The following is a 27,495-nucleotide window of genomic DNA, read 5'->3' on the forward strand; positions in this document are numbered from 1 at the left end:
TGGCTGTCTGTGCCTTGCACCTGTAAACAGAGCACAGACAGTGGCAGGCTCCATGCACCAGTGCATCATCGTGAGGTACAAAGACCATCGTGACCCAGCCCTGATTTGGGCCTCCTCAACTCTCTTGTGATACCCATAACCACAAGGATACTAAAATGAGAGAAGCGGATGGTCTCACAGGCACTTATGTGACTTAGGGACACATAGGTTTAGGTTTCTTCTTGGAAGCACTCAGTAATGCAGCTACAGCTAAGGGAGCTATATAACCATCACACAGAAAATACATGTGTCTTAAGGGCAAGATGTGAAAAATTAAATATAGAAATGGCTACAAATTCCCTTGGGTTTAATGGGTTTCATCTATTGACCCCAAAAGTGGATTTAGCCCACACAGCCAAGCTAGAGCAGCATAAGGATTTTAGGTAGGCAAAATGTAATAACAGACTGAAATCTGCCCTAGCTCTTGGGTTTAATCCTTCCTCTCATAAGAAGAGCAGCCATGTAGGCTTTGACTGAAAGACGGGCCCTGCTGGAGGGCCTGTTGCTACTGCAGCTCACTGGGGGTTTGGGAGAAACCAGGTCAGTCAAAAATCTCTTTCTTGGCTCTCACCTCTGTGAGTTAGAGGAACTGAGATGAACTCCAAAGATGGAAAAAACAGTCACTGGGGCATGCCCTGGCATTAGCTGAAATAATTCACAGGCTCTAGCTGAGGATTTGCCTATACCACCACAAGGTAGGAAGGAAGGGTGATGCTACTCACACTGGCAAGCCTGGCACTTCCGAGTTAAATTAACTCACCTAAAGTCCTTCTGTAAAAGAAAAATCAAACTGCAATGATACCTGGGACAGAGGATTTCATGGAGGAGGCAGCTCAGCTGTGAGAGTGCTGAACCAAGACCCAACATATCTTCTCTAGTTTGGTCTCCAAAACCTTTAGTTCCTCAGCCTGAAGAGGTCCTTGCTGTCTGCTTTGGAGCAAACTGACCACAGTAGCACAAAGCAGAGGTCATCAGCCACCAGACAGCCTGTTTTGCTTTGTGGACCTCAACTAGGTCAATAGAAGCTCCTTCTTCTTTTGCCATGGAGTGCCAATGGCTGCCAAGTCGACAGGCTGTGGGAGAAGGAGCGTTAGGAGCTAGTGTCCATTTCTCTGCAGTGAATTCAAGCATCTCACAGCTTGTATCCAACTGATTCTCAATATGACTTGAAGTTTAAGATAATTTGAAAACACAAGCCAGGTGCCTAAATCATTGAATGGTTAGGGTTGGAAGGGACCTTAAAGCTCTAGTTCCAACTCCCCTGTCATGGGCAGGCACAACTTCCTCTAGATAGAAATAAGAGATACTTTTAAAAATGACAGAAGACCTCCTGAGATCCCCTCTGTTCTAAATTTTCCTACAATCCCCTGAGATGCAGTTCGTTCTCACCCGTGCCACAGCTCTGTGACCTTAGGCAAGTCCCTGCATGTCTCCATCCCTCCCTCCTATCCTGCCAGTTCTGCGAAGCCCTGCTGAGCTGCGGCTACTCCCTCCGGTGTGGGTAAGGGGAGTGCATGGGTTTCAGGGAGCCAGCAGCAGGCAGCCTATGGCTGGTAGCAATTACCCAGGCGTCCGGGCTCTCTTCTTGTCCCTGTAAAAAAGCAGCAAGGAAACCCCTTGCTGCAGAGCAGTTCTTCCCAGCGGGTCCGAAGCAGTACCAAAAGAGCAGGCAAAAGCTTCAGAGAGCCGTGAAAGGCAAAGCGGCGCTGGGACGGGATCTACGAGGGGCTGGAGCTTCCCCGGCTTCCCCCGGGTCTCCATCCCACCGGGGAATCCTCAGCGCTGCTGGGCACATTTAGTCAGGCAACATTAAGTCAGGCACCCCCCTATCTCGCAGAACAGGATCTCGATGAGGGAAACGAGGGGGAAAGCGACACAAAGGGGATTGGAAACCAAAGCAAATCACCGATTTCCTCGGAGAGGCGGGGGGGGGAGGAGGGCAGCGCACACGGTGCGTCGCGGAGTCTCCGGGGGGCAGGATTTCTCTTCCACCGCACGGAAGAGGCAGATTAAAGTGGGAGTGGGGTGGGAGGGAAGGGGGGGAGAGTAGAGGGGAGGGGGAGAGTAGAGGGGAGGGGGAAGGGGAGGTGGGGGCACGGAACAAAGGAGATTGGCAGCACAGCTGTTTTGGGAAGAGGGAAAAAAAAAAAAAAAAAAAAAAAAAAAAAAAAGGCCAGCCTTCCTGTTTCTTTAAAGCCGCTCATCTGCGCGCCCGGCCGGCTCCGGCGCCCAGGGGCAGGCTGCGGGGAGCCGCGGGCGGGCAGGCGGCCGCACGCACGCACGCACGGACTGAGAAACCCGCCCGCCAGGGCTCCCGCTGCCCGCAGGGGCTCCCGCTGCCCGCCGGGGCCGAGCGGGCGCAGATGGGCGGCGGCGGCTGCGGGGCGGCGGCAGCGCGAACGGAGCGGCGGAGCAGCCGCTGCTGAGCGCACCCGCGTAGCGCCTAGCGCCATGCGGAGCGCGCCGCTGGCGGAGGGCGAGCCGTGGCCGCGCCTCTGCGCCGCCGAGCTCGGGGGGCTGAGGCGACTGCGGCGCAAGCAGGGCTGCGGAGGCTTCCGCGTGGAACTCAAAGTGCTGAGCGGGAGGCGGACGGCGCTCCGCGGGCCCCCCCCGCGCCCCGCCGCGCCGCCACCCGCCTGGGAGCCGCGCAGCGCCTGCACCGCCGCACCGCCGCCCGCCGCCCGCCCGCCGCCGCCGCCGCCGCCCGCCACCTCCCCGCGGCCGGGCGAAGCGTCCGGCGTGTCCCCGGAGATCAAAGCCCTGCAGCAGACGCGACGGCTGCTGGCCAACGCCCGCGAACGGACCCGAGTCCACACCATCAGCGCCGCCTTCGAGGCGCTGCGGAAGCAGGTACCTGCCGCCGGCCGGCGCGTCGGGGCCCCACCGGGAGCCGTTGCTCCGCGGGCGGGCGATGGGGAGGGTCGGTGGGTGGTGCCCGGCACCGCGCTGCAAATTCCTGCCGCCTCCGAGCCGCCGCTGCCCCTTCGGGACCACCCGAGTGGCGCCGAGGGTTGAGCGGGGCTTGCGGAGCACGGCTCCGCCGGGGCCAGGGCAGGTCACGAAGGCGGGAGGCTGCGGTGGCCGCCTGACAGAAGGGGAAGTCGGCTCAAAATGCCTGGAAGTACCAACCCTAGAACTGTGTTAACACTCCAGATAAATAAATAAGGGTTTCTAATTTGCTTATTTGCTTGCAGTTAGAAACTTTTGGACTTTTTTTTTTTTTTTTTTATCCCTGGAGAGATATTGCCCGGGGAGGGGGGCGGGGAAGTGTGAGAAACGAAACAGCCCGTGAGTACTGGGAGTGAACAACCAGGGTGGGGAGAGGCGCTTGGCCAAGCTGTGAGGTGGACGATGCTCCGGGATCAAGAGCACAAGTACTTCCGCGCTGTCCTGCTGGGGTGGGTTGCCTCAAAGGATCACTGGTAGTTTGCGCAGCAGCATGCTCCCGTTAGCGTTTTGCAGGGTGTCTGATCCGTCAGGGCCCTTGAGGCACTTGCAGCCACCTCTGAAATTTTCTGTGTCCTACATCTGCCTGGGATACTCGAGTTACGTTGTGATACCCTGCTAGTTAAGTTTCTGGTTATATTTACTGTCCTGTGTACAGTACAGACCTTTTGTGGTGAGAGGTCTTGAAATTACTCATGGTCATTTCTGGAGAATAATAGACATGTTCTTGCTGGCAGAGTGGAGCTTCTGAAAAGTAAATGTAGTTTTGGACAAAATTCCCCCATCACTTTCCCAACTTGTGGAAAGTGAAGAGAGATCCAGGTCTGTTCCCACAAGGGTGGATCAGTGCCCTGGCCCTGGCCCCTATACTCAGCCCTGTGCTCCTCTCCGTGTGTGGGCAGCCTGTCATAGCTCAGTGGCAGAGGCAGATGTGCTGTCACACTGCACAAGCCCAGCTGTCCCAGCTTCTCTGCCTTTGCCCATCTTGGAGGGTTGTGAGCTGCAGATGAGTCTGTGAGAGATATTGAACATCATTTCTCCCAGAATGGTGCCTCCAGCCCCATGGGAGTAACACACAGGCTTTTGGCTACCATCTTTCAGACATTACTTACCCAAGCCATTTCCCCAAGTGTGTTTGCTTTAGGACTCAGTCCTGTTTTCTGCTTAGAGGAGCTCTGCTTTGTTCCCATCTTAGGTGGGATGCTTGCAGCTCTTCCCAATGAGCTGGGCCTGCGGCCCTACCCAACTGCATGTTGGGTAGTTGCACCCTGTGAGTTCATTGTTTCCAGTCATCTACATCTGCAAGCAGACTTCCAGCCCCTGCCTTGGTAGGAAGTGCAGGCTGAGACTCAGGCTGTGTGTCCAGAGAGAAGCTGATGAGCATCTAAACTCGAGCAATTTTAATGACTGGGTGGTGGTGGGATCTGACAGCTTCTGTTACAATCATGTTTCTCCAGCTTGTGCTGGATGCTGTGCTGAGAGAGTGCCCCTTTGGACACAAACTCTGAACCTGATATACTTTGTCTGTAGGCTGCTTCCATATCTCGGTTGTTCGTTGACTGCGTAACACGCCTGCAAGTGTCAGTCTCACTCTCTGTGGACAGACATCTACACCACCAAAACCACAAAGGGAAGTAGCAGTGATTTCCCAAATCACTGCCAAGCTTGTTCTAGGCTGAGCCTCAAGCAAAAGTCAGGCAAGCAACAAATTAAAGCCACACTCTTTGGGGAAATGGGCAACTCTTGAAAAGCCTCAGATTCCTGGCCTTGGCCCTGTCTCCATAAATCATTTCAGCCCTGGACTCCGCTGGGAGCCCAGAAAGCCTGGAGAAAAGTTGCTGTCCTCTCTTCCCATGAAAGCCAGTGCCTAGAGGGTCAGCACAGGACCGTGCTGGCAGAGTTGTGGTCGCTCTGCAGAAAGGACTGGTTCTTGGGCAGCGCCTGCTGTGTGGGTTTCCCAGCGATTTGCTGAGGGGTGGGCTGGCTGTCCTGGCCATCACTGCATGACATTTGGATTCATTTCTTGCTGGGCTGCCAGCGGCATGCTTGATGCTGTATGTGACATCAGGTGACAGTCAGCTTCATTGCACATACGTCACTGGCTTGTCACTCAAATCGCTCACACCGGCACCAGAAGAGAGGTTTGTGAGGAGCAGTCGGAGTCAGAGGAGAGGATGTTGCTCTCTGTCACATCTTGGCCAGCAGGGCTGTGAAGTGGCATTGTGGACAGATGTGTTTGTAGAGGCAGATGCAGTAGGGAGGCTTTGCATTGCCTTGAGTGAGTCCCATCTTGTCACAGCCCTGAGCATACACAAGACCATCACCTTGCACAGGAGGCCATCGCTGTGTGCCATCGGAGCAGACCTCAGTTCACTTCTTGTTCCTCAGTTAGCTTTTTGTCCACTCCTTGTCATCATGTGTCAGGCTCTTAAACAGCTGTGATCCTTTTTCTGAGGCACTGAAACTGTTCCCTCCCCACAGACAGGTGGGCGAGGAGAGGGCAGAATGCCATGCTGGGATACTGCCACCCCAGCCCTGTGCTCCTGTGGGATGGGCTTGGGTGCTGGATGTGGAGCTGCTAGAGGTAGGAGCCCTGCTCCCCCTCTGGTACCCAGCACCCATGCACCCCTCTACCACCCTGTTTGGAGATGCTCATCATCTCTGGTACACATGAGATAAAACCCCAATGCTTGCAGAATCAGCCACACCACAGCCACACTGTGGGGAGCCCATCCATGCCCAAGGAGAAGGAAGAGGAAGCCATGCTTCTCCGTAGGACACCTTCTTGGCCTCAGCAGCCCACCAAGGCCAAGTGGCTGGCAGGCATCGCAGGGCAGCTGGGCTGGCAGTGGTGCCTCTGCACTGCAGCTGTGTCCATATGGCACACATGTTAGGGCTGGTGTCAACCAGCTCTCCAGATGGCAGGAAGGGATGTAAGGATGCTTTTTCCCTAGTTCTTGGTGGAGAAAGACCTGACCACAGATTTTTCACACAAGGAGAGCTTAGGCCAGCCATGTCCCTGAGTATTTGCTGTCCCTGGCTTGTATCTGAGTCCAGGGCCCTCTCCACGGCGGGAGGTAGACAGGCAGATGCTGGCTTCAGGAAGATGCCAGCTATTGGGAGAGACATGTCATTGCCACTGTGCTTGCCCCTTGGTGCCACAAGAAACAAGAATCTCTCTACCTCTGTTTTCATTGAGCTGCTACCTTCCCCATAGGGCCATAATGCTGTAGTGGGACTGAAGAGCAGATGCTGCTGGGGTACAGCCTCTCCTTCCTAATCTTGACATTTGTCATCTTCATCTAGTCTGTTTGATAGAGATTTCCCACCCTCAGTCCCCCAAGCATCATTTGCCCAACCAGTCCCTGCACTGACACTGGACTTGTGAGGCTGGCAGTATAGTTCCTTGTGGAAAACACTCATCTGCTCTCAAACACTTCCAGATGCTGGAGACACTTCTGCTATCCTTCACTCTCCTACTGCTGCCTTTCTGAGTGACCCTTGCTGGTGCTGCTACCATCCCCTTGTCTGGACAGCTCCTACCTGGATCTCCTGCCTTCAAATGCCCTGACAGGTGCTGGTCAGCAGTGTGGCAGCAGTGTGTCCCCCATAAGTGACTTGACAGGTTGTCACCTCCATCCCTATGTTCTCACTCTCCATACCATTGTGGGTGGGCAATGAGTCCGAACATCCCTGATGCAGAGACACACATTGAGTTCACAAGAACCCAAGGTCATCTCCTCCTCCATCTGAAGGGCACTTGTGCTGGTGGGTGTTCCAGTTCATGAATCAGTGCAACCTTTCAGAGGAAACAAGATGCCACCACCCATCTTCAAAGCCACTGCTGTCTGGATCCCTTTTTTGTCTGCAAGTTCCTTTTGGCAGCAGGAGTCTCTTACTCCAGCATCTCCCCAGTGTGAAACTGAACCATCTTAATTTTTATTACCACATGGACTTAGCTACCAGGAGAAGATGGTGCTCTCCACCATTAGACTGCAGTAGACATGCAAGCAAACCAGATCCCACCAGCATGTTACACTCAGATGAGCTGTGATCAAGCTTCTTAGCTGCTGACAGGCCCTAAGGTGGCAGCAAGCTCTCCCTCCATGAATGGAGACAACCACAGCAGCCTTCCTGACCTGGAGCCTGCCTGGGCTTGAACATCTGATTTCTCTCTGGAGCAGGGCTGTCCAGCTCCTTCTCGAGACAGCAGTGCATGGAGCCACAGCAAGCTGGAGGCTGTGCTGGCAGCAAATATGGCATCAGACAGTCACCTTCCCTTGAAGCACAGGGGGGTTTTCCTAACTCTCTTCACACTGCATGATCAGGGTGCCCTCTGCCTGAGCAGCTGCCAGCCTCACTCTCCATGCTCCTGGGGGTTCTGGAGATGTTTCAGGGTTTTATAGGGCCCCTTTACAGCGCTGGAGAGGAGGTCTTTTTCCTCCTGCTAGTATCCTGTCAGTTTTTGCTGCTGACATGCATGTGGCTGCTGTAGCTTGTTGTTAAATTGGTGCAGTAAAGACCCTGCTTGCGCCTGCTGGGCTCATGGTGGGATGTCAGGAACAGCAGCCTACAGGCCATGGGAGGAGGTTGTATTGCTGTGGGGTGGGGTGGGTGCAGAGGGTTTGAAGGGACAAGCCACGTACTGAATGCATGCAGAACCTGTGACCTTAGCCACAAGCCAGTGGAAGCTGAGACTGTTCTGGAGATGCATCACAATGTGCTGCCCCTGTCATCCCCAAGGCAGCTGTGGTTTGTCACCTCTGCAGGTGGGACACCAGACACAGCCAGTGATGCTGGCCTGTCCTCACTGCCTGCTGTGCAGGCTGAGAGCTTTCCTCCATGACCTCCTGCCATCTCTGGGGGTGGCAGCTGGGCACCTTTGGCCTTGATCTGCAGTAGCATTTGGAGAGATGACCACAAAAAAAAAAAATGAGGGGGATGGAACCCCTCTGCTGTGAGGACATGCTGAGTGCTGGGATTATTCAGCCTGGAGACAAGAAGGTTCAGCAGAGACCTTATTGCAGCCTTTCAGTACTGAAAGGCGCCCAAGAGAATTTTTAGTGGGGTCTGTTGTGCTGATGTTCTGAGCAACCTGGTCTAGTCACATATGTCCCTGCTCACTGCAGGGGTCTTGGACTAGGTGACTATTTTAAAGGTGCCTTCCAACCCAAACCATTCTATGATTTAGTAACTCCTTGAAACTGTTGTTCCTAAGGGTAGCCCCTTCTGGAGGAGATTTTCTAGATGTGGAGTATCTCCTGTGATACCCCAGCAGTCCTCTGCACAGTTCCTGGTTTGGGAAGTGATTCAAAATGCTTGCAGTGTGATGTTTTTCATGCATGATACTGTGGGTGTGTGTTGCATGCCTTGAGGATGTGCAGGGGGCCTCGAGGGTGCAAAACCTCTGGGGAATAAGTGCAGGGGGACTGTCCAAAATGGAGCAGAGCCAGGCCTGGGGCAGCATTAAGCAGACTGCTGTTTGGAAGAGAGCAGTGGGATGAACTCAGCCAGCACCACACCAAAGTTTTGTTTGGAGGAAGCCAGTTCACTCACTCCAAGGAGTGAACTCATGTTTTTGCAATGTGAGCAATGAGGGAGCCAGGAGCTGGGAGGGAGCTGGAAGCTGGGTTATTGGACAGCATGGACCCACCCCAGAGACCAAGGTCAGGACTACTGCTCTTGCCTGAGTGCTGCTGCTTTTGTTCTTGTTGGCAGTTTGAAGTTAGGTTTGGTCCCTGGCTTGATGTTTTGCTGCTTGTGGCAAGGCAGGGATGAAGCTTTCTTTCAAGCTGCTGTGATTGGTTTGCTAGCACAGAGCTGCCTGGTCCCCAGGGCTGCAGGCTGCTGGCAGAGAAACAAAATCCTCCCACACCAATGGTATGAAATAGCTGCCCATTGCTGGCCAGGAGAGAGTTCTGCACAGATCTGACACCATGGCATCCACAGATGGTTGAGGGAGGCAGTTGTGCTCCTCTGCTCCATGCTGGTGCACCTGTGTCCAGCTCTGGAGTCCTCAGCAAAGGACAGACGTGGACCTGTTGGAGCAATCTGGAGTGGACCCACAAAAATAATGAGAGGTCTGCAGCCCCTCTGCAGTGAGGGCAGGCTGAGAAGGTCAGACTGTTCAGTATGGAGAGGAGGAGACCTTACTGCAGCTTTTCAGTACTTGATAGGGGCCTATAAGAATGACAAAGACAAACTTGTTAGCAAGGCCTGTTGTGGCAGGACAAGGGGTGACGGTCATAAACTAAAAGAAGAATTAGGGTAGATAGAAGGCAGAAATTGGTTATGGTGTGGCCTGGGTTGCCCAGAGAGGTGGTAGAAGTCCCATCCCCGGAAATACTCAAGGCCAGGCTGGACAGGGCTCTGAGCCACCTCATCTTTCCTGCTGCTTCAGGGGACCTGCTTGTGCCCTGCCTGACCTTCATGTGGAGGGAATCTGTGCAAGTCTGCGCTGCTAAGTCCCATTTCTACCACTATAACAGAGAGGTTTGGATCCGCAGCACCCTACACTCTTCTTTCTGTCGTGTAGTAAAAGCAGAGTGGGCTTGACTGTGTAGACACTGCCTGTGCAGGTCCAGAGAGTGTTGATAGAAATTGTATTTTACTGGTAAGAATAGGAGTGACACAGAGCTACCTAGCCAGAAGCTCAATGGTGTGAATTGGCTTAATGCTCCTGAAGTCCATGGGGTTATTCCTCACAGATCCATGATGGTGAGCACAGCCTGCACCCTCATATGGCAGAGGTGGTTATTGTCCCCTCTCACCCTTTTTTTCTCCAGTTGTTCCCCAGTTTCATCTGACAGCCTCCTCTTCTGTGCCCTGGGTAAGAATCAGCTCCAAAACCGTGTCTTTGGTGGATGGCAGTGACCATCCAAGGGGCTGCAGCAGGGCCTTGCTTCCTCAAGAGGGCTGGCTGTGAGCCAAGCACTGCTCTGGCCAAGTGTGCAGCAGACTTCCCATGGACTTCAAAGGGCACATCTTTGGTCTTCCAAGGGTGCTGCCTCTGAATTATAGACCTCAGGAATGGAAAATACCTGTTCAGTCACATCCTATCTTCCTGGAAAAGAAGGGCTCTTCTGCACAGGAACATGTCTCATGAGCATTCATCTTGCATTGCTTCATCCCCTGCCAGCCTGGAGATCACTGGTAAAACCCATGAGGCTCTGCAGAGCCCTTTGCAGACACAGCCAACAAACATCTGAAGCTCTAGTTCCTGCTGGTCCCAGCCCACTGCTGTGCTAATCTCTCAAAGCCAAGGATGGTGCCAGTGTCCTTTCCTTTCTGGAAGACAGCTGCACTCCTCTGGAGCAGTGTGTGTTTGCAGCTGCAGCTCCTTCCTAATTCCTTTCAGTCGCTGCAAATGTTGCAGGGGAGGTGCTGAGCTGTGCTGCTGCTCAGCACTGAGCTCAGAGAAGGGACGTATTTTCATTACCTGCATGGAAACTTGAACTCTCCCCTGGCTCCCCCGGCCATGGCCCTGCCCAGCTCCTGTCCCTGCAGCTCTGCCACCAAGGCACTGCCTGTTCCACTCAGCCACGATGAGCGAGGAGGTGACAGAAAGAAGGGGCTCGGCTCTCAGCAGGAGCGTGATGGAGGCTTGCTGGCATCGCCCTCTGCTGACAGTCTACATAGCACAGACCCCTTGAGAGCCGGGAGGGCTACACCTGTGTGGCCACACTGGCATCAGACATTTCTCCCGTTCCAAAGAGACTTGTGCTGGTTTGGGTTGGGCTTTGAAGATTGTTTTGGCATCCAAGCGTGCACTGATGTCTTTTACTCCAATTTGTGCAAATCTGTCACATCTTCCCTTCTGGCTTCATGTTAAAGAAAGATAAAACCAAAGTCCACTTTCCTCACTCCCCCACCCCCTCCCTGCTTGGGGAAGTTTTGGATCTGGATCAGAACTAAGTAAGTGGCTCATTCCTCTCTCAATTTCCCATGTTTAATTCAAAAGGAAACATTAAAATGGCAGGAGCTGAGCCAAGACAGGGAGGGTTCCTACAAAATAGTTATTGTAACAGGGTTACCATGGCAGAAACTCTTATCTGCTGATGCTGGTGCCCAGCACCCATCGTGCTGGTATCTGAGCTCAAGGTGAACCTCTTCCTGTGGACCTGTGGGGCAGCTCCTGTTTGGATTTTGCTGTAGCCTGTGGGAAAACTGTTGTGTAATCCCAGCCTTGGGGATTTGTCAGCTCTGGTAACACTGTGATCTTTCTTGGAATTTTTAGCAAACGACCTACAAAACAGTTTGGGGATTGGTTTTGCTTCTGTTTCTTTTTCCTTTTCTTTTTTTCCTTTCCCTTTTTCCTTTTCCTTTTCCCTTTTCCTTTTATCTTTTTTCTTTTTCCTCCTCCTTCTCCTCCTTCTCCTCCTTCTTCTCCTCCTCCTCCTTTTTCTTCAATAAAACACAAAAAAAGAACAAAACAGATGAGGAAAGACATGAGCCTGCCTTCTTGTGTTGTAACTGGGCAGCGTCTGTGCATCAGCCTCCAGGAGATTTCGTGGTCTCTTTTCCTTCCACTCCATTTAACTTCCCTCTTGCTCTAATTCAGAAATTATTCCCACATTTCACTGAATCCTTCCATGTTAGTTTCCGTCTTGCTTTGGTCTTTCATGCTGCTGTTTGATCTGGGACCTCCACTGTTCTTGTTACATCAATGTCAAAAGGGATTTGGGTGTTTGTGCTGCCCCAAGCTCTTGTTTCAAAGTGACTCTCAGTTTATTGCATTTTGGGGGCCAGGTATTGCTTCTGAGGGCAGGCACAGATGGTGGCTGCATGATGCTGGAAGAGAAGGGCAGGGAAGGTTTTTACTGAGAGATTCATCGAGGGGGTTTGGGGGGCGAGGTTAGGGAGCGTGCCTGGGAGCATTGGAAAAAAATGACCAGTTTGGGTTTGTAATCAGTGGACAGGCAAGGGAGTGGTGAGTAGGGAAAAGGGTCGATTCCTGCAGGGAATGATGGCAGGAGTGGGCAAACCAGGGTCTGACTGAGCTTAGCAGCAAGCTGGGTTGGAGACCTCAGAGGTCCCACCACCTGCCATTGTGCCTGTGTGAGCTGTGCTGCTGAGTGGATTGATAAATGCCCACGTGAGGTGGCTGAGTGGTCTGATAGAAGTCTGCTGGCAATACTCCAGCAAAGGCTAGCCAGATTTGCTAAAGGCAGCACATACAAGGAGAATTACAGAGGACTTGAGGACTCTGAATGACTGGATAGTAGTGTGGTGATGAAATAAATACCGTGTGGATAAAGTGAAGTGAATCAGGTAGGAAAACACCTATCAGATTCCACATGGGAAGTCACAGAATCACAGAATAGTCTGGGTTGGAAGGGACCTCCAAAGCTCATCCAGTCTAGCAGCAACATCCTCTGCTAGATCAGGTTGCCCAGAGCCTTATCCAACTTCACCTTGAATAGCTCCAGGGATGGAGCCTCAACCACCTTCCTGGGCAACATGTTCCAGTGTTCACCATCCTCTTGGTAAAGAACAGACCATGAGCTGACCATTATTTCAAAGAACAGAGACCTCAGGGTTTCTGTAGATGGTTCACTGGAAGTCTCAGGTCCCTGCCTGGTAGTGGTCACAAAATCAAATGAGGAGTTACAAGCAAAAGAATATTACACTGAATTGAGAACTTGAGGATCTATTGAATAAACAGAGCACCATGAGTACAGTGTGGTGTTCTGAGCACCCACAACATGAATACTGTGTGGTGGTGTGATCCTGTCAGCTTCAAAAGAGCTAGGAGTGGATCAAGGAAGATCAGCAAGTGTCATCAAAGGCATGGGATAACTTCCATACAACTGTCTGAAAGGAGGTTTGGTCTTTTTCACTTGGAAAAGAGGCTAAGGAAATGATGAAGGAAAAAAACATGTGTCACTGAGGAGGTGAATAAAAACCTGTTGTGCCATCTTACAGTACAGGAACTGGGGGAGCCAAGTTCAAAACAAAGGGAGGGCAACTTTGTCTAGACTAGGGAGAAAGCTTTGAAAAGTGATGTTGTGGGTGCTCCAGACTGACAGGAGGCAATTACCCAGAATCAACTGCCAGGAGCTTACCAAACCAAAGCTGTGAATAAAAAGGATCTATCATGGGTTGCTAAATGCAGGGAAGGCACATCTAGCTGAGGTCATGTAGCTGACTTTAGTTGGGGCCTAGCAGAATACTTGGGGAAATCCTATATGTGCCTGAGCTGTTCTGCTCCTCCCTTGGCATCTGCGCGTGGCCACTGTGGGGTTTGTGGTGGGAGTGAACCCATCTTCCCTTCTGGAGAGGCCAGGGATTGCTCCAGGGATGAGCCTCTATGGAGGAGAGAAGCTGAGGCATGAGCATGGCAAGAAGCATTAAAAAATCTCTGACCCTAAGCAGTGTGACACTCTAGAGGGATGGGGAGGATGGAGGCTTGTATGGAGGCAGATGGTAGAGGGACATTGAGGCATTGCAATGATTAATGTAGTATGAAAATTTAGCCTGATAGGCAGCCAGACAACCTGAGTGGCTAGGATGGATTTCAGATAAATGCCAGGCTCTGGTTTCTGGACTCTTGTGTATGAAAGGCTCAGTGACCTTTAGCAATTCTTCAAACTAGTGACTGGGGCCCCAAGCCTGTTGGACTCAGAAGGTCTCTGGTTAAGTTGTGCCTACAGCAGAGCATGTGTGAGGGGCTCTGCTGGAGCTGCCAGCAGCCGGCCTTCCGCAGTGGGACACCAGTGCTGCTCCTGTGTTCCAGCACATGCTGTTTACTTGGAATTGCTTGAATGCTCCACATTACTCTAGAAAGCTTCAAGGGTAAGGAAATAAATTGTGTAAGATGCAGCCAGAGCAGGCTCTGGTATGGTCTCTGCTGGGAGGTAAGGCGCTGTGATGGGGCAGTTCAGTGGGAATTGCTTCCTCCACGCCATGTTCCTCCAACAGCACAATAAGCAGTGTTGTGTTTGAGCACAAGCCCACCGGACTGTTACAAATTTGTTCATGTCCCCTCTATTGCCTTATTCTGCAAGACCTGTGACAGCACTGCAGCTGTTCTCATGGGGAGTAAGTTACTCAAGACAAGTCACTTGGTGGCATGGGGGATCAAAGGTTTCTGAGGAAAGGTATTCCCCTTTCTGCCTGGAGCCCTGTAGCATCCACCTTTTCTCTCCATAAATGTGTCTTCTGTGTACATTGTACATGATGCGTGTTTAGCAGGAGGGTGGGGAGACTCTAGAACAAGCTGCCCAGGGAGGCTGTGGATGCCGCTTCCCTGGGGGTGTGCAAAGCCAGGTTGGATGAGGCCTTGAGCAGCTGAGTTTAGTTGTAAGATGTCCCTGCCCATGGCAGGGAGGTTGGAGTAAATGAGCTCTGAGGTTCCTTCCAACCTGGGCCATTCTGTGATTCTGTGTCCTGACATTGTGTTTCAAGCAGAACTACCCTGCTGAATTAAAGAGGCTTCTTGCTGCTTTCATCCCTGTGGAGATCAGTAGGGGGTTCTCACAAACCTGTTGGGACCATATGGCCCTTGCCCAGCAGCCTGCCTGTTCCTGCTCAGAACTGCTGGCATGATCCCCTGCGGTTGTTTTGCTGTGCTTCACTCAAAATGTGGGGGTTATCTGGTCTCTTTTTTAATTTTTTTTTCCCTGTTACCCTTTCTAGGTTCCCTGCTATTCTTATGGTCAAAAGTTGTCCAAACTGGCCATCTTGAGAATAGCCTGTAACTATATCCTTTCCCTGGCCAGACTAGCAGACCTGGATTACAGCGCTGACCACAGTAACATGAGCTTCTCTGAATGCGTGGAGCAGTGCACTAGGACCTTACAAGCAGAAGGAAGATCTAAAAAAAGGAAGGTATGTTACAGCCTCCTCCCCTGGCTCCCCAAATAACAGCAAAAGTTTGGAAAGGGGAAAAAAAAAGAAAAAAAAACACAACATGGTTGCCTTTCTTTGTCAACCTCTTGAAATCTCCCTGATTTGGTTATCCCTTGCCTCTCTCTTGGCGTTTCTCCTCCATCCCTCTGATCCTGCATTCCTCTCTAATCAAAAGCTTTTCTCTCCTCCCTGTCTTCCATGCTGGGCTCTTCCTCTTGTTAGTCACCCATCATGTGTTTTAACACGAGACTGATCCTATTAGAGCCATCCTGGGGCTGTTCTTTGTTAAATCAACCCTCGGGTTGCCTTTTGGAGCCCACAGAATGCAGTGGCCTGCCTGTGTCTTGCTGCTATCTCCAAGAAAAACTGCCCAACAGCAACAACAAATGTATCTGATGGAGACATTGTAGGTACAAACACACGAGTAAGATGTATGAGCTGCAGGACATGTGGGTGTCTTGAGGAAGCAAGATTGAGTCTAATTATGCCTTGGCATTCTTTTAGGTTACTTAACACTGCTCCAATTAGGTGAAATCATCGTCAAGCGGCAGGAGGAGGAAGCACAGCATTCTGCCAGCTTCCCTCTCGGAGTGACACGGCTGCATTAAAAGAGTGATTGATGTCTTTGTTCAGGCTTTTATGACAAAAAGAGTTTTGTAAACTTGAATTGAACTTCCCCCTGCTTTCTGGGCTCGCCTGTCAGGCAGGATAATAAATCAGCAGGATTTTAATGGATGAATGGGCAGCTAAGCTAGGGAGCAGGCTGGTTCCCTGGTGTCATTAAGATCTGCTTCTGATTTGGGCAGGTTTCCTCACTTTTCTTCCTCTTTAGCCCATCAAATCATCCTGCAGCAATTTGGTTTATAAATAAACACAATAGCACACTCCCTGTCACTTCCTCTCACTGTCACTGCCTGTATTTGTGCCCTGGAGCAGTGCAAGGCAGAGACACAGCGCTGCTGACCCACAGCTGGTGGCACCAGCTGAAACTGGGATGTGCACAGGGAGCTTCTGCCCCAAACCCAGGGCTTCATTTGGGGATTTGCAGTGCTGCAGGCATCAGTGTCTCAGGAACACCTCTGTGATGCCACCAACCCTAGGGCAAGATGAGGGCTGGGTCTTAGGTCTCCTTGACAAGATGAGATGGGCAAGAATAGTATATAGAATAGTATAGAATCATAAAGGTTGGAAAAGACCTCTAAGATCATGACCCTTAAACCGTGTCCTGAAGTGCCACACCTCATTTTTTGAACACCTCTAGGGATGGTGACTCCACCAACTCCCTGGGCAGCCGGTTCCAATGTCTGACCACTCTTGCAGTAAAGAAATTGTTCCTCATATCCAACATGTAGTTCAGTGGGGTCTCTGCATTATCACAGTCATAAAACAAAAGGCAAGCAGGAGACTTTCTAGGACACCATCAGCCACAAACTGCATTAGAAATTAAAATCTTTTAACACCAGTCACAGGCAGAACAAATAATTCCTGTGTGTGCTTACAAGAAGAGGATGAACATGCCTTTTGGAGTGTCAGCAGATTGCTAGCTGTGTCTTGGGACCCTCCACGAGTGGAGATGTAGGAGAAAAAGTGGATGAATATCATTTTGAGGGTGTCAGCATATGTCTGGGCTGGTGTTCAGGCTTTGGGTGCCCGATGGGCTGAGATCCATTGTCTTGGCTTTTGTAAACTAACGCAAGCTTAAAGATGGAAAATACAGAGCCACCTTACAGGTAGCTCCAAATCCCAGGGTGTTCACATTTAAGGGTTAGGGCTGAGTCTATCCTTAATTAAAAAAAATAAATTAGGAATTGAAAAGGTTCCACATATGGTGTTTGCTTGGAGCAGCTCTATGGAGAAAGTCCCAAGCCCATCAAGAGCTTGTGAACAATGAAACTCTGGTGGGACGTTAGCACATCCCATCTGCAAAAGGGCCACCACCAATCCACAGAAGCACCATCACCAGCAGATCATCTGCTTTTCTTCCAAATTCTTGAAGGACACCCAGCCAAACTCTTCCCCCAAGGCCTCCTCCAAAAAGCAAACTGGTCTTTGTACCTAAAGCAGGGTCTTGGCCCATGCTCTGCCTGGATTTTCAGTCTGTAAAGTGTCTTGCAAATGCATTTCTGCTCTTTGGGAAAGGCCCAGTTTAGGGCAGCCCAATAGCCTGTGAATTCCCTGGCTGATAGATGCCAGTTTATTTCCAGCAGTGTTTGCTTAGGTGCTGGCAAGAGCACATCTACCTAACAATGAAGCCAAACCCAGTAGGTACCACTAAGTAACACCAGCAACTCCCAGTAGATGGGAAGGGATGCAAAGCCTGGGTGGGAAGAGCTCATCTTGGTATCACCCTTTGTCCCTGAGCCAAGCAAATCAGCAGCATCCTGAGCATGAGGGAGGGAAATGTTGTTGTCGGAGGGAAATTGCAGATCTAGAATGACTGCAGGGAATATCCAGGCTCTGGATGTCAGGTGCTGCGAAGGGCTGCCTCTTCTGGGAGGTCTCACGTGGGCGACTGGATAGGGATGCAATGGTTTGGCCCCAAATCATGGCACCCTCATTAATTTTTACATGGCCACATTCTCCTGAGCTGTGTGTGGTTTTAATCAGGGCTCCAAACTGCCTGCTGAGCAGCTCTTCTGAGTTATCAGCATTGGGGTCACTGTTACAGTTTTGTTGTTGTTTTTTGGATTGCCTTTTTTATTGTCTCTTAAAAAAAAAACCACAGCAAGCCCAAGCATAGATTCTGCTGCTGGTCTCTTCTCCCAGGCAACCAGCACCAGAACAAGGGGACACAGTCTCAAGCTGCGCCAGGGGAGGTTTAGACTCGAGGTGAGGAGAAGGTTCTTCACTGAGCGAGTCGTTCATCATTGGGATGTGCTGCCCAGGGAGGTGGTGGAGTCACCGTCCCTGGAGGTGTTCAAGGGGAGATTGGATGTGGCACTTGGTGCCATGGTCTAGTTGTGAGGTCTGTCGAGACAGGTTGGACTTGATGATCCTTGGGGTCTCTTCCAACCTTAGCTATACTGTGATACTGTGAGCTCCACCAAAGCACCCACACCTCCTGCCAGCTCCACTCTGCCTCCTGCTTACTCTCTCAGCTCTCCAGTTGTGATGTGCTGTGGCACCATCAGCTTTTCACACAAAAAATTCACTGCCTGCAGTTTGTTTTGGCAGACAGGGGCTCCAGGTGTTGCTCTTGCTGGATTGTGCGTCGCCTTTTGCTTTGTTTTTGACGGCAAATTGTCTGCTGTCCGTGAGGTTAGGTTGTTGCAACAAAAGTTTTTCTCTCCCTTCCTCCCCCCCATTTTCACTCCACTTTGTTAATCAGAAAAACTGACTTTAGCCTTCCAAACTTGATTAGGAAAATAAAAGAATCCCCTTCCCAGTCCTAACTTCAGTTACACAGCGGTTTTAGTTGTTGCAACTGAGACTTGACCAAGGGGGTCTGATGATGGGAGATTGTATTTGTAAGCAGCAAAGGGAGTAATTGCAGGGCTTCTCCTGCCTTTTCCTCTGAACAATTAAAAAATAGCTCTGGGGGGGGGTGGTGAATTCTGACCATGGTCTTCATTTTTTGAACCTGCCTTTTGCTTGGCTTTACAACTGATCTGGAGTGAGCTTTTCCCTTCACTGTGCATTCAGGAGTCACACCATATCAGAGATTTGGGTTACAACAGAGCCCCAAGTCCTACTGGGGCCACATCAAGGGGAATGCCGTGATAAAAGGGAGGAATCTGCCCTTGGCTCCAACCAAAAGCATTCTCCAGGAGTGCTGAGGATACAGCAGTGAAAAGATGTGAATGAAAAAGTGGAGTCCAAGTTTCCTTATCCCTGGAGTACCCTGGTTCTGCACAGGACATGACACTGAGTGGCCAGAGGTCATCAAATTTTGTAGGGTTTGGGGTTCAGCCTGCTGTTGGCAGAGTCTCTTTTTAGAGCCTTTGGATCCCAGGGCCAACTTCTGGTGACCTGCAGGAAGGCAGCTTTATGGCTCAGTGCAGGGCTTTAGGCTGCATGGCTGGGTGCTCTCCCTGCAGGCTGGTGGATTTGTGGGTACAGAGCAGTACACTGCAGCCCCCTACAGCCCCACAAGATCCAGCCCACAGAGCTATGGGCCAGACTTTACCTCCCCATTAGGCACCCAGAGCTATAGGACAGCCCTTATTTCCCCACCAGGCAGCAAAACCACAGCCCTTTGTTTTACGGAGATCGGGATCCATCTGCTAACAAATACCCTGCACAATACACCCGGCACCCAGCACAGAAAAGAAACCCCTGAACCCTAAGGCAAAAGCCCTGAATTCCCATGGCCGGCTTCTCTTGTCCGCTTTCCCTCTCCTCTTTGCTTCAGATTAGCCCCTGTGTTAGGCAGCAACATTGCTGCAGCCATGGGAGCTGAGCCGAAGCAGGCAAGGATGGGGGAGGGATGTTTTTTTTGCTTCATCCTCCCCCTGTCCAGGCTCTTCTGGCAGTCACAGACTCCAGATGTTCGCAGCGCGAGCTGGGAAGTCCTGCTGGCGCCACTTAGGGCAGAGGGCAAGGGAAAGGCACGCGAGCTGGAACCCAGAGTCCTCAGTCACTGCGGGACTTGGCGCATTCCCCAGCGCGCTGCTGGCACATTCCCCAGCTCTCTCCTGGCCATCTGTTCCAAAAAAAACACTTTCAGAACCTCATCATCACTCAGGATACAACACTGCAAGCAGCTGTTAGTGAGGCAGAAGGGGGGGAAAAAAAAGCACATTAAAAAAAAAAAGCAAAAGGCCAACCCATGCGAAAGGTCTCTTTGTGAGAGAGGAAGCTGGGTTATGAATAGCAGGCGAGCAGTTGGAGCTCAATAAAAGTTTTCAGCTGGAATTTGGTTTCTTGTTTTTGTGCCTGTGTGGATGCGCACAGACACAAGGAATTCAAAATTAAAACTCCTCTCTGTGCACATTCCAGGGCCATTCAATTCTGCAGAAGCATGTACAGGCTGAAAAGCCTCTCTGTTTGTCACAGCCTGCTGCACATGGCGTCTGTAATTGCTGTGTTACATAAAGCAGTTATGGGGGTGCTCTGCCGTGCCTGGCTGCTGCCTTGCTGACAGCATTGCTCCCAGTGCCACTGGAAGCGTTCAGAGCAGGCCAGCCTGTGACATGTGGCCCTGCAGGTTTTGTGTTATAAAAGAGAAATGGTAGTGGCAGGCCTGATTTGTATGCACTGAAAACATTCATTTGGAGCATATTTTTTTGATAACACTGTAGCATGACTCCTGATTTATTTAGACAGAGCACCAAGATAAAGCCACAGCCCAGCCCGTGGTGTGCGCGGCGGATCCTGGCCGTTCCCCATCATCTGCCGTTGATTATCACACGGCGCTGGGAGCCAGCACAGTGAAACCCAGGGCAAGTCTTCCTCGTGGCTTCCCGTCCTGTGTGGGGAGAGGGGGGTCTGATAATGAGGTTCAACCTCTTGTTCCCTGCAGTTTAACTTAGCAGAGGTTGTTCTTTAAAAATAGCTTCATTTCCCTGCTAGCACTTGCATGCCAGAGCGGGCAGCCAGCCAGTCTGCTTCCCCGCGGCCCCAGGGAGGAGCTGGACCACAGGAGAGCAGCGACCCACTCCCAGCTGTCTGTCTTCCTGCCGAGCAGTGGGAGAGCAGCATCCCTGGGGAAAGGGGCCCTGGATCCACCTGGCCATGAGTTCTCTCTGCCCTGCTGAAAGGTTGTGCATGTGGGGAACAGACCTGCTTAAAAACAAGGCCTTGTAAGCACCGCAGCAGATTCCTGCGCTCTTTGCTGGTGTCTGTGTCCATGCAACCTGAAACAACAGGGCAGAGGTGTGAGGCTAAGGGTCAAGTCCATGAGCAAGTCCACCCATTGCTGAGCAGGGAGGTGGCAGCAGCTATATGCATCCCAAAGGGCACTGCACAACCTGCCATGACCATTGGAGTGTTGAGCATCAGTACCCCAAAGATCAGAGCTGAAAGCAAAAGGGATGTGATGTGGGACCCCACTGTTGTACAGCAGCACCCTAAAGCCCCCGTTGCTTTAGGAGGTGGTGGAGCAGCCACATCACAGCACACAAAGACTGGGGTCCAGGATTTGCTGTGTGGTGGGAGCAGCATCTCAGCATAGGCTGCATTCCCTCTAGGTGCCCAGTACCGGGCAAGATCCACTCCACAGATATCAGCAGGACTAAAATGTGAGTAGAAGAGACAGGAGGAGCCTTGGAGCACTGAGCTGACTTAGTTCCAGAAGTGCTTTGATTTATAGAGATTGAAATGCTCCGGGATGCTGCAAACTCACCAGGGTCATTGGGCCACTTGTCAAACTGAAGAGCCGTGGGAGTTCTGATATCATTAGTTTAAAGCAGACCTTGGTTCATAAATCTGTCTTCAGAGCTCCTGGCTGGAGTAGAAAAGGGTGGAGGGAAGAAGAGTGGAGCCTGTTCCCACCTATTGCAACCCATGATTGGCACTGGGCAGCCTGTGAGGATGAAGCGAGTGGTGCCAGCAGTGGAGGCTGAGCTCCTCCAGCACATTGCAGAGGGATATCTCTATTCCCCTTTCCACTTCCTTCACCTTGAGGGAAGATTGTCTTAGTTCATTGCTACATATCCCCTCTTGCTCCTCCATGGCTGATCTGCAATTTGGAGCATGTCCAGAGAAGGGCAACCAAGTTGGGGAAGGGTCTGGAGAGCAGGGCTGGTGAGGAGCAGCTGAGGGAGCTGGGGGGGTGCTCAGCCTGGAGAAGAGGAGGCTGAGGGGAGACCTCATTGCTCTCTACAGCTCCCTGAGAGGAGGTTGCAATGAGGTGGATGTTAATCTGTTCTCCCAAGTATCTAGCAAGAGGACAAGACAAAATGGCCTCAACTTGCACCAGGGGAGGTTTAGGTTGGATATTAGGAAAAAATTCTTTCTTGAATGATTCTGTGGTTCCATGAATTGCAACAACTTACAGCAGAGACTTGCCCCTGAGGCTTCCTTTCCTAAAACAGTCCTGCTTCCCAAAACCCCCTTATGCTCTTCATCAGCGTGGTGCAGGCCTTAACTGCAGTCCCAGGTCCTTTAGAGAGCATCAGAGGCACAAGAGCAGGAACTGAGAACCCTGTGATTCTGGTGACTTCAGCTTAGGGCATGAGGCTGCTATTCCTGGGAGAATCATGCATGCAGTGGAAAAGGTTTTTCCTGCTGTTACTGCTGTTGCAGAGAACAGGAGGGGAGATTTGTCTCTGCTGTCTTTTAGTGACAGCAGTCATTGCTCCTCCCTTTTCTTCTTCATTTTCTTTGCATGTGGGAAAACGTAAACAACTGACTTCTCTATTGCAGGTTATCCATGTGTATTATTTATTATTGAAAAATTCTTTCAGGGGCTTCCCAGCAGAGACATTTATGATACATCAGGCTGTTTGTCATTCCACCTAAACCTCTTTTATCCAACATCCCAAATGGAAGGCCTTGAATTAGAGCGAGAGTTTTTATGTTCTCCTGCTCAAAGAAGCAGCCGGCAGTGCCTGGCAGTTAGTACAGGCACCTCCTTACTGACCGTCATTGGAATCGTGAGGTACAGTCTCAATTTTGGCTCATCCACTGTATCCTGATGTGCTGACCCCAACTCCAGCAGGCCAGCATTTCTTGCCTGGTGGTTGCCCTGAGCTCTCTCAGCAAAACACTCTGCTTCAGGGAAAACTTGAAGGTCCATGGGCAATCCTGTCCTTCCCAGGGTCTGCACTTTGCAGGAGGGTGTGGATACTGAGCTGTGATGGCTGATCTCACAAGCAACTGCCCTATTGATAGGAATCCAATTAAACACAAAATAAAACATTGCAAATCTCTTAACACCCAGTGATGGGTAAGGAGATGCAGTACAGAAACAAAATGGAGTGAGGAAAATATGTTTTTCAGGCCAGGCTTTAAGGAGTTTAACCTGTTTAAGACTGTCAGGAAGATGTCTGATGTGTCCAGGGAATTGATGTCTGTGCACAAAGGTCCTTCAGAGGCCATACAGCAACCTGAGGGGCTCTTAAGTCCACTGGCAAAAAGCAGGAAACAGGGGTTCGACTCTAAGTTTCTAATTCCTAAGTTACTTAAAGGAGGATTTGGAGCCCATGTGATGAAGGAGTTTGGACAATGGAGATGTGGTCTCTTGAGAGAGCAGGCCCAGAGGATTTTACTGTTTTGGGCTATGCTAATGATTGTTCATGGGGTATTTGCAGGACTTACTTTATAGTGTCCAAGGGAGCCTAGAGGAGGTTTTCACTGTCTGAAGCTGCTTTGGAGTTGTGCATTTTCCAGAGGACTCATGCAATTACCCAAGCGCACAGCCCACAGCCATGACATAAGGGACAGGCTACCGTCCTGCAGGCTGAGAAGCCATGCATGCAGAAAAGTAAATGTGGTCACTGAAACAGAAATAAACTCTGTACCCTGCACAAATCCAGCTTATCCAAACTCCTTTGCTGTCCCTCTGCAATTCTGAGATCAGCTTCTGAAGCTGTAAACAGACCCCCAGAGATGCAAGTCTTGTTGAAAGCAGGACTTTGCCATCAGAATGTTTTTTGCAGTAACAGCCAGCACCTGGTTACATTTTTTGTCTGTTATAAATGCAACCTAAATGCCCATTTATAACCTTCTCTAAGCCTTCCCTGTCTGCTCTTTGTCCATCCTTCTGCTCTGTGTGGGCTCTGACAATTGGTGTGGCACCTACAGGTGGCTGCTCTGCAGTCCGGGCTTGCAGGCGGTCCTGTAGGCTGCAGTCCCCAAGGACACCCCAGCACGTGTCAGTGACAGTCATCTACACAAGGAGCTGCCAGTGTTCCTGTGCTGTGTTCCTCCTCCTGATGGCTTCTTTCTCTTTCCAGGAGTAATAACCAGGAGGGAGCATTCAAAAGAGCTTCCAGACAGAGTTACATCTGTTCTTGGCAAATGTTGCATGATCCAGATGAAGACTGCAAGCAGCTTTTTTGCAGAAATCCCTTTTCAAGATGATGATTGGCCAAGGAACTTTATTAATCTCTGGAACAGAAAGGAAGAAAAGGAAAAGAAAACAAAACAAACAAAAGAAAGGATGAGGATTCCTATTGTTGTTAAGCCAGCCACCTTTTAGTATGTGCAATTTAATTAGCACTTTTCCCTTTGCTTAACTGGGAAATGTTCCCCTCTCAGCTCATGTGTAAAGTAATTTGTTGTTGTTGTTGCTATTGTGCCAAAGATTTGATGGAGCTTCTACACTGTGTCTTATTTTTGCCTTAACATTAAATCTTTGAGCCAAAGAGAAGTCAGAGATGCCATGCAGATGGTGATGAGCAGGCCAGCCAGCTGTCAGTGACAGATGTGGACTTCTGAATCCCTCTGTGAGTTGCCTCTTATTTCTCCTGCCCACACTCCTCCGCATGCAGCCCTGGCGCCAGTGTTCAGTGTGGGCAAGGTCTGGGACAACAACAAATCATGCTTCAGCGTTCAGGTTTGCTTCTTTGTTTGAGCCACTCTGCAGTTCTGCCTTCGGGGCAATTTCCTGCCTGTGTAACACATCCACGGGGTGGAAATACTGACACAAAGTGAGAACTGAAACAGGAGCTAGGGCTTTATTTTATTGTTTTTTAACAAATCAATAAAAGTAAATAAGGAAAAACTCAGTGCCATGTAAAGAAAACAAATCAGAAGCAAGTTTGGCTAATCAGAAGGACGCGCAGCAAACATGGCAGGCGTTCAGCTTTGGGACAGCCTTCTGCCCCTGGGGTTCTTCAAGCGATCAGAAGCCCATGAAATGCAAAAGCGTTTGAAGCCTGCACTGTACCTTTCACTTCAAATTGAAGTAAAAAAAAGATAAAAGATTGAGAAACATTTGCTTGGAGTAAGCAGACTTACTGGTAATGCAGTTGGTGTGCAAGACATCTGCTAATGATGGGGGGTGGAGCTCTGTGTCCAAGGGAAAGCAAACTGAGGGTGTGCACACCAAGGAGATGATTGTGTTCTGTTCCCTGCTCAAGGGGCAGGGTTATTTGTGAGGTCAGGGTGGCATCCTGGCTACATCAGCAGGAATCGGGTGCTCAGGTGTCTGGCTTACTCCAGTCTGAATCTGGCTGACCATCACCAGGCACTGGGGGGTGAGGGGCTGGAGCAGAGAGGCATTAGGTGGCAGAGAAGAGAATAAGCCCTGTTCTACTACCACAAAGACAAAGCTTGAACTCCTCAGTGCCTGCTCGTTTCTCTCCCAAGCTGAGCAGCGGGCAGATGGACACCAAGCTGGGGAGCCAGAATGCAAAACCTGAGCTCCCTGGAGCAGAGTGGGTGTCTGGGGTGCCATGCTGCCATGATGGTCTGCTTGTTGCCACGTATTCTGACCCAGGTAAGGATGGACAAACTCCTGGTAAGGATGCTCCAGATGTCTTCTATTTGATTTCTGGGACACCTGAGGGATGGCTGTGTCCAAACTCCCTCCCAGAAGCTCGTGATATACCTCTGCCCTCACTGCTGGTCATTAGAAGCAGCCCAATAAAATACCTTTCTAGATTGTCATGTGTATTCCTTTCTTAAAGCATGGGGTTTAATCCTCTCTTTCATTACGTTCAGGTATTCATCTTGTAACAGGGAGAGGGGTGGATCTCATGGGCCATGGGAAACACTCCAGGGGGTGTACACCCATGTCAAAGGGTAGGGCTTAAAGTGCATCTGCTTTTGCAAACCCCAGAGTCGTCTCACAGAGGAGAGCCAGCCAGAGAGAACAGAATCACAAAACATCCAGTTGGAAGAGACCTCCAAGCTCATCTAGTCCAACCCTCCACCCAGCACTGCAGGGTCAACACTAAACCCTGAGGGAGCTGGGGGTGTTCAGGCTGGAGAAGAGGAAGCTGAGGGAGACCTCCTTGCTCTCTACAGCTCCCTGAAGGGAGGTTGGAGTGAGGAGGGGGCAGCCTCTGCTCCTTGGTGGCAAGGGACAGGAGCAGAGGCAATGGTTCCAAGCTGCCCCAGGGGAGGCTCAGGCTGGAGCTCAGGAAATCTTTCTGCCCTGGAAGGGTTCTCAGAGCTTGGCAGAGGCTGCCCAGGGCAGTGCTGCAGTGCCCATCCCTGGGGCTGTTCCAGCAGCTGTGGAGCTGGTGCTTAGGGCCATGGTTTGGTGCTGAGCCTGCAATGCTAGGTTAAGGGCTGGGCTGGATGAGCTTGGAGGTCTCTTCCAACCAGATGTTTTCTGTTATTCTGTACGTTTGTAATGGGACAAGCTTGCCCAAGAAGCTGTCTTGAAAGTTTTAACTCATGACATAATAATTTGTAAAATCTGGGTCCTTTCACATCAGTATTGAAAGGACAAATCAGCTTTGGAGGCATCCATGCATGTACTTCCTGGTGTTCAATGGATTTTTTGTAGCAGCAAGCACAAGCAGCTGGTCTGGTTCCCTGGTGTTCCCAGGGATGTGTTTTGTGCAGCAGTAGCTTCAGGAACTGGTCAATATTAACATTAAGTTCCTGTCCCTGTGAGCATGTCCCCTCTCACTTGGCACACTGCACTAAAAGAGATGGCCAAGGCTGGCTCCCATCCAGTTGTGTAAGAGAGTGCAAAGCATGGGCTTAAGGGTAGGGATCTTTGCAAGGAAGCAGAAGATCTCATTGCTGTTCCCCTTTCCATTGTAATAATCTATACCTCATGAATTACACCATCAACCACTCCTGGGGTTGCTGTGTGGAGGAAAGCAACAAAGTTTTTATGGAAGAAGCCTGAGAGGGCTGAAAGTGAGACAGATTGGCAAGACTCACAGACAGGCTTGAGCCCCTGACTGAGGAGCCAGCAGAGGAGGGTGGGACTGTGGGGTTAGCAGGACCCTGAGCAGCTGAGGTTTATGTGGGGAGAGCTGTGCTGGATCCTCACCTCATCAGCGCACAGGGTGGAGCAGCCACCAGGCTGGCACCAAGTAGTGAGTGGGTGCTCTTTGCCAGAGGGAGGCCTCTTCAGTGAGCTGCACAAAAGCGCTGTGAAGGTCATGAGACCTTCCTGAGACACAGACTTGTGAAAGCTCAATGAAGATGGGAGACAAATCCTTCATTCTGGAATTTTCCATGTTGGACTTCATAGCCATATAAAGTGTGGGGCAGCACAGACATGCACTACCTGTGCACTCATCACTGACTGAGTCTGACAGGCTGCATCTCTGCCCATCGACAGCTCCAACCTGATTGTGATGGCCTCATATCAAAAAGTCATAATCAATCATCAGCAATACCTTGGGAACTGGGGCAAAATAAGGAGAAAATGTTTATTCTTCACAACAGCTGGTGCTAAGGGCCAGGAAATGGAGCCTTCTGCTAGCACCAGTTACCAGAGCCAACAGCACTGCTGCTGAACGTTCCTGGGGAGCAGATGCCTCATGAGCCCCAAAGATACTCTCCCATATCAAGTTTTTGTAATTGCAGAGACATGGAAAATAAAGGCAGAAATCATAAAGCTTTCCTTTTCCTCTGGTCACTAACCATCCCAGGGTGCATTTATGCACAGTCAGAGAGCTGCCTCCTTCCCAGCCTCTCCTCCTTGCATCCACCAATGCGAGATGCTAGGCAAACATTTCCAAAAGCTGCCTTTGCATCTCTGGCAGTGACGTAGTGTGGGCACGTTTCTGAGTGCGAAGTTCTTCATCTGTGAATGTCTGCACTCGGGGTTTATTTGCTTGGACTGCACTCATATCCATGTGGGGG

General features: G+C 50.8%; 1 protein-coding gene across 1 annotated transcript; it reads left to right on the top strand.

Moving 5' to 3' along the window:
- The first annotated feature begins 2,219 nt into the window (after positions 1-2,219).
- On the top strand, positions 2,220-26,741 carry ATOH8 (atonal bHLH transcription factor 8). Its single transcript, XM_054172162.1, has 3 exons — positions 2,220-2,889; positions 14,623-14,814; positions 23,673-26,741. The coding sequence occupies exons 1-3, from the start codon at positions 2,491-2,493 to the stop codon at positions 23,676-23,678; spliced, it is 597 nt and encodes a 198-aa protein (XP_054028137.1). The 5' UTR covers positions 2,220-2,490; the 3' UTR covers positions 23,679-26,741.
- Positions 26,742-27,495: the final 754 nt, after the last annotated feature.

This window comes from Dryobates pubescens, chromosome 23 (assembly GCF_014839835.1).
Source record: "Dryobates pubescens isolate bDryPub1 chromosome 23, bDryPub1.pri, whole genome shotgun sequence".
In the NCBI taxonomy this organism is placed as follows: Eukaryota; Metazoa; Chordata; class Aves; order Piciformes; family Picidae; genus Dryobates; species Dryobates pubescens.

Bases quoted from the DNA above. Each gene is read 5' to 3' on its own strand.
- ATOH8 (XM_054172162.1), top strand. From the start codon at position 2,491: ATGCGGAGCGCGCCGCTGGCGGAGGGCGAGCCGTGGCCGCGCCTCTGC. The intron at 2,890-14,622 runs GTACCTGCCGCC...TACCCTTTCTAG, and splicing joins TCGAGGCGCTGCGGAAGCAG to GTTCCCTGCTATTCTTATGG.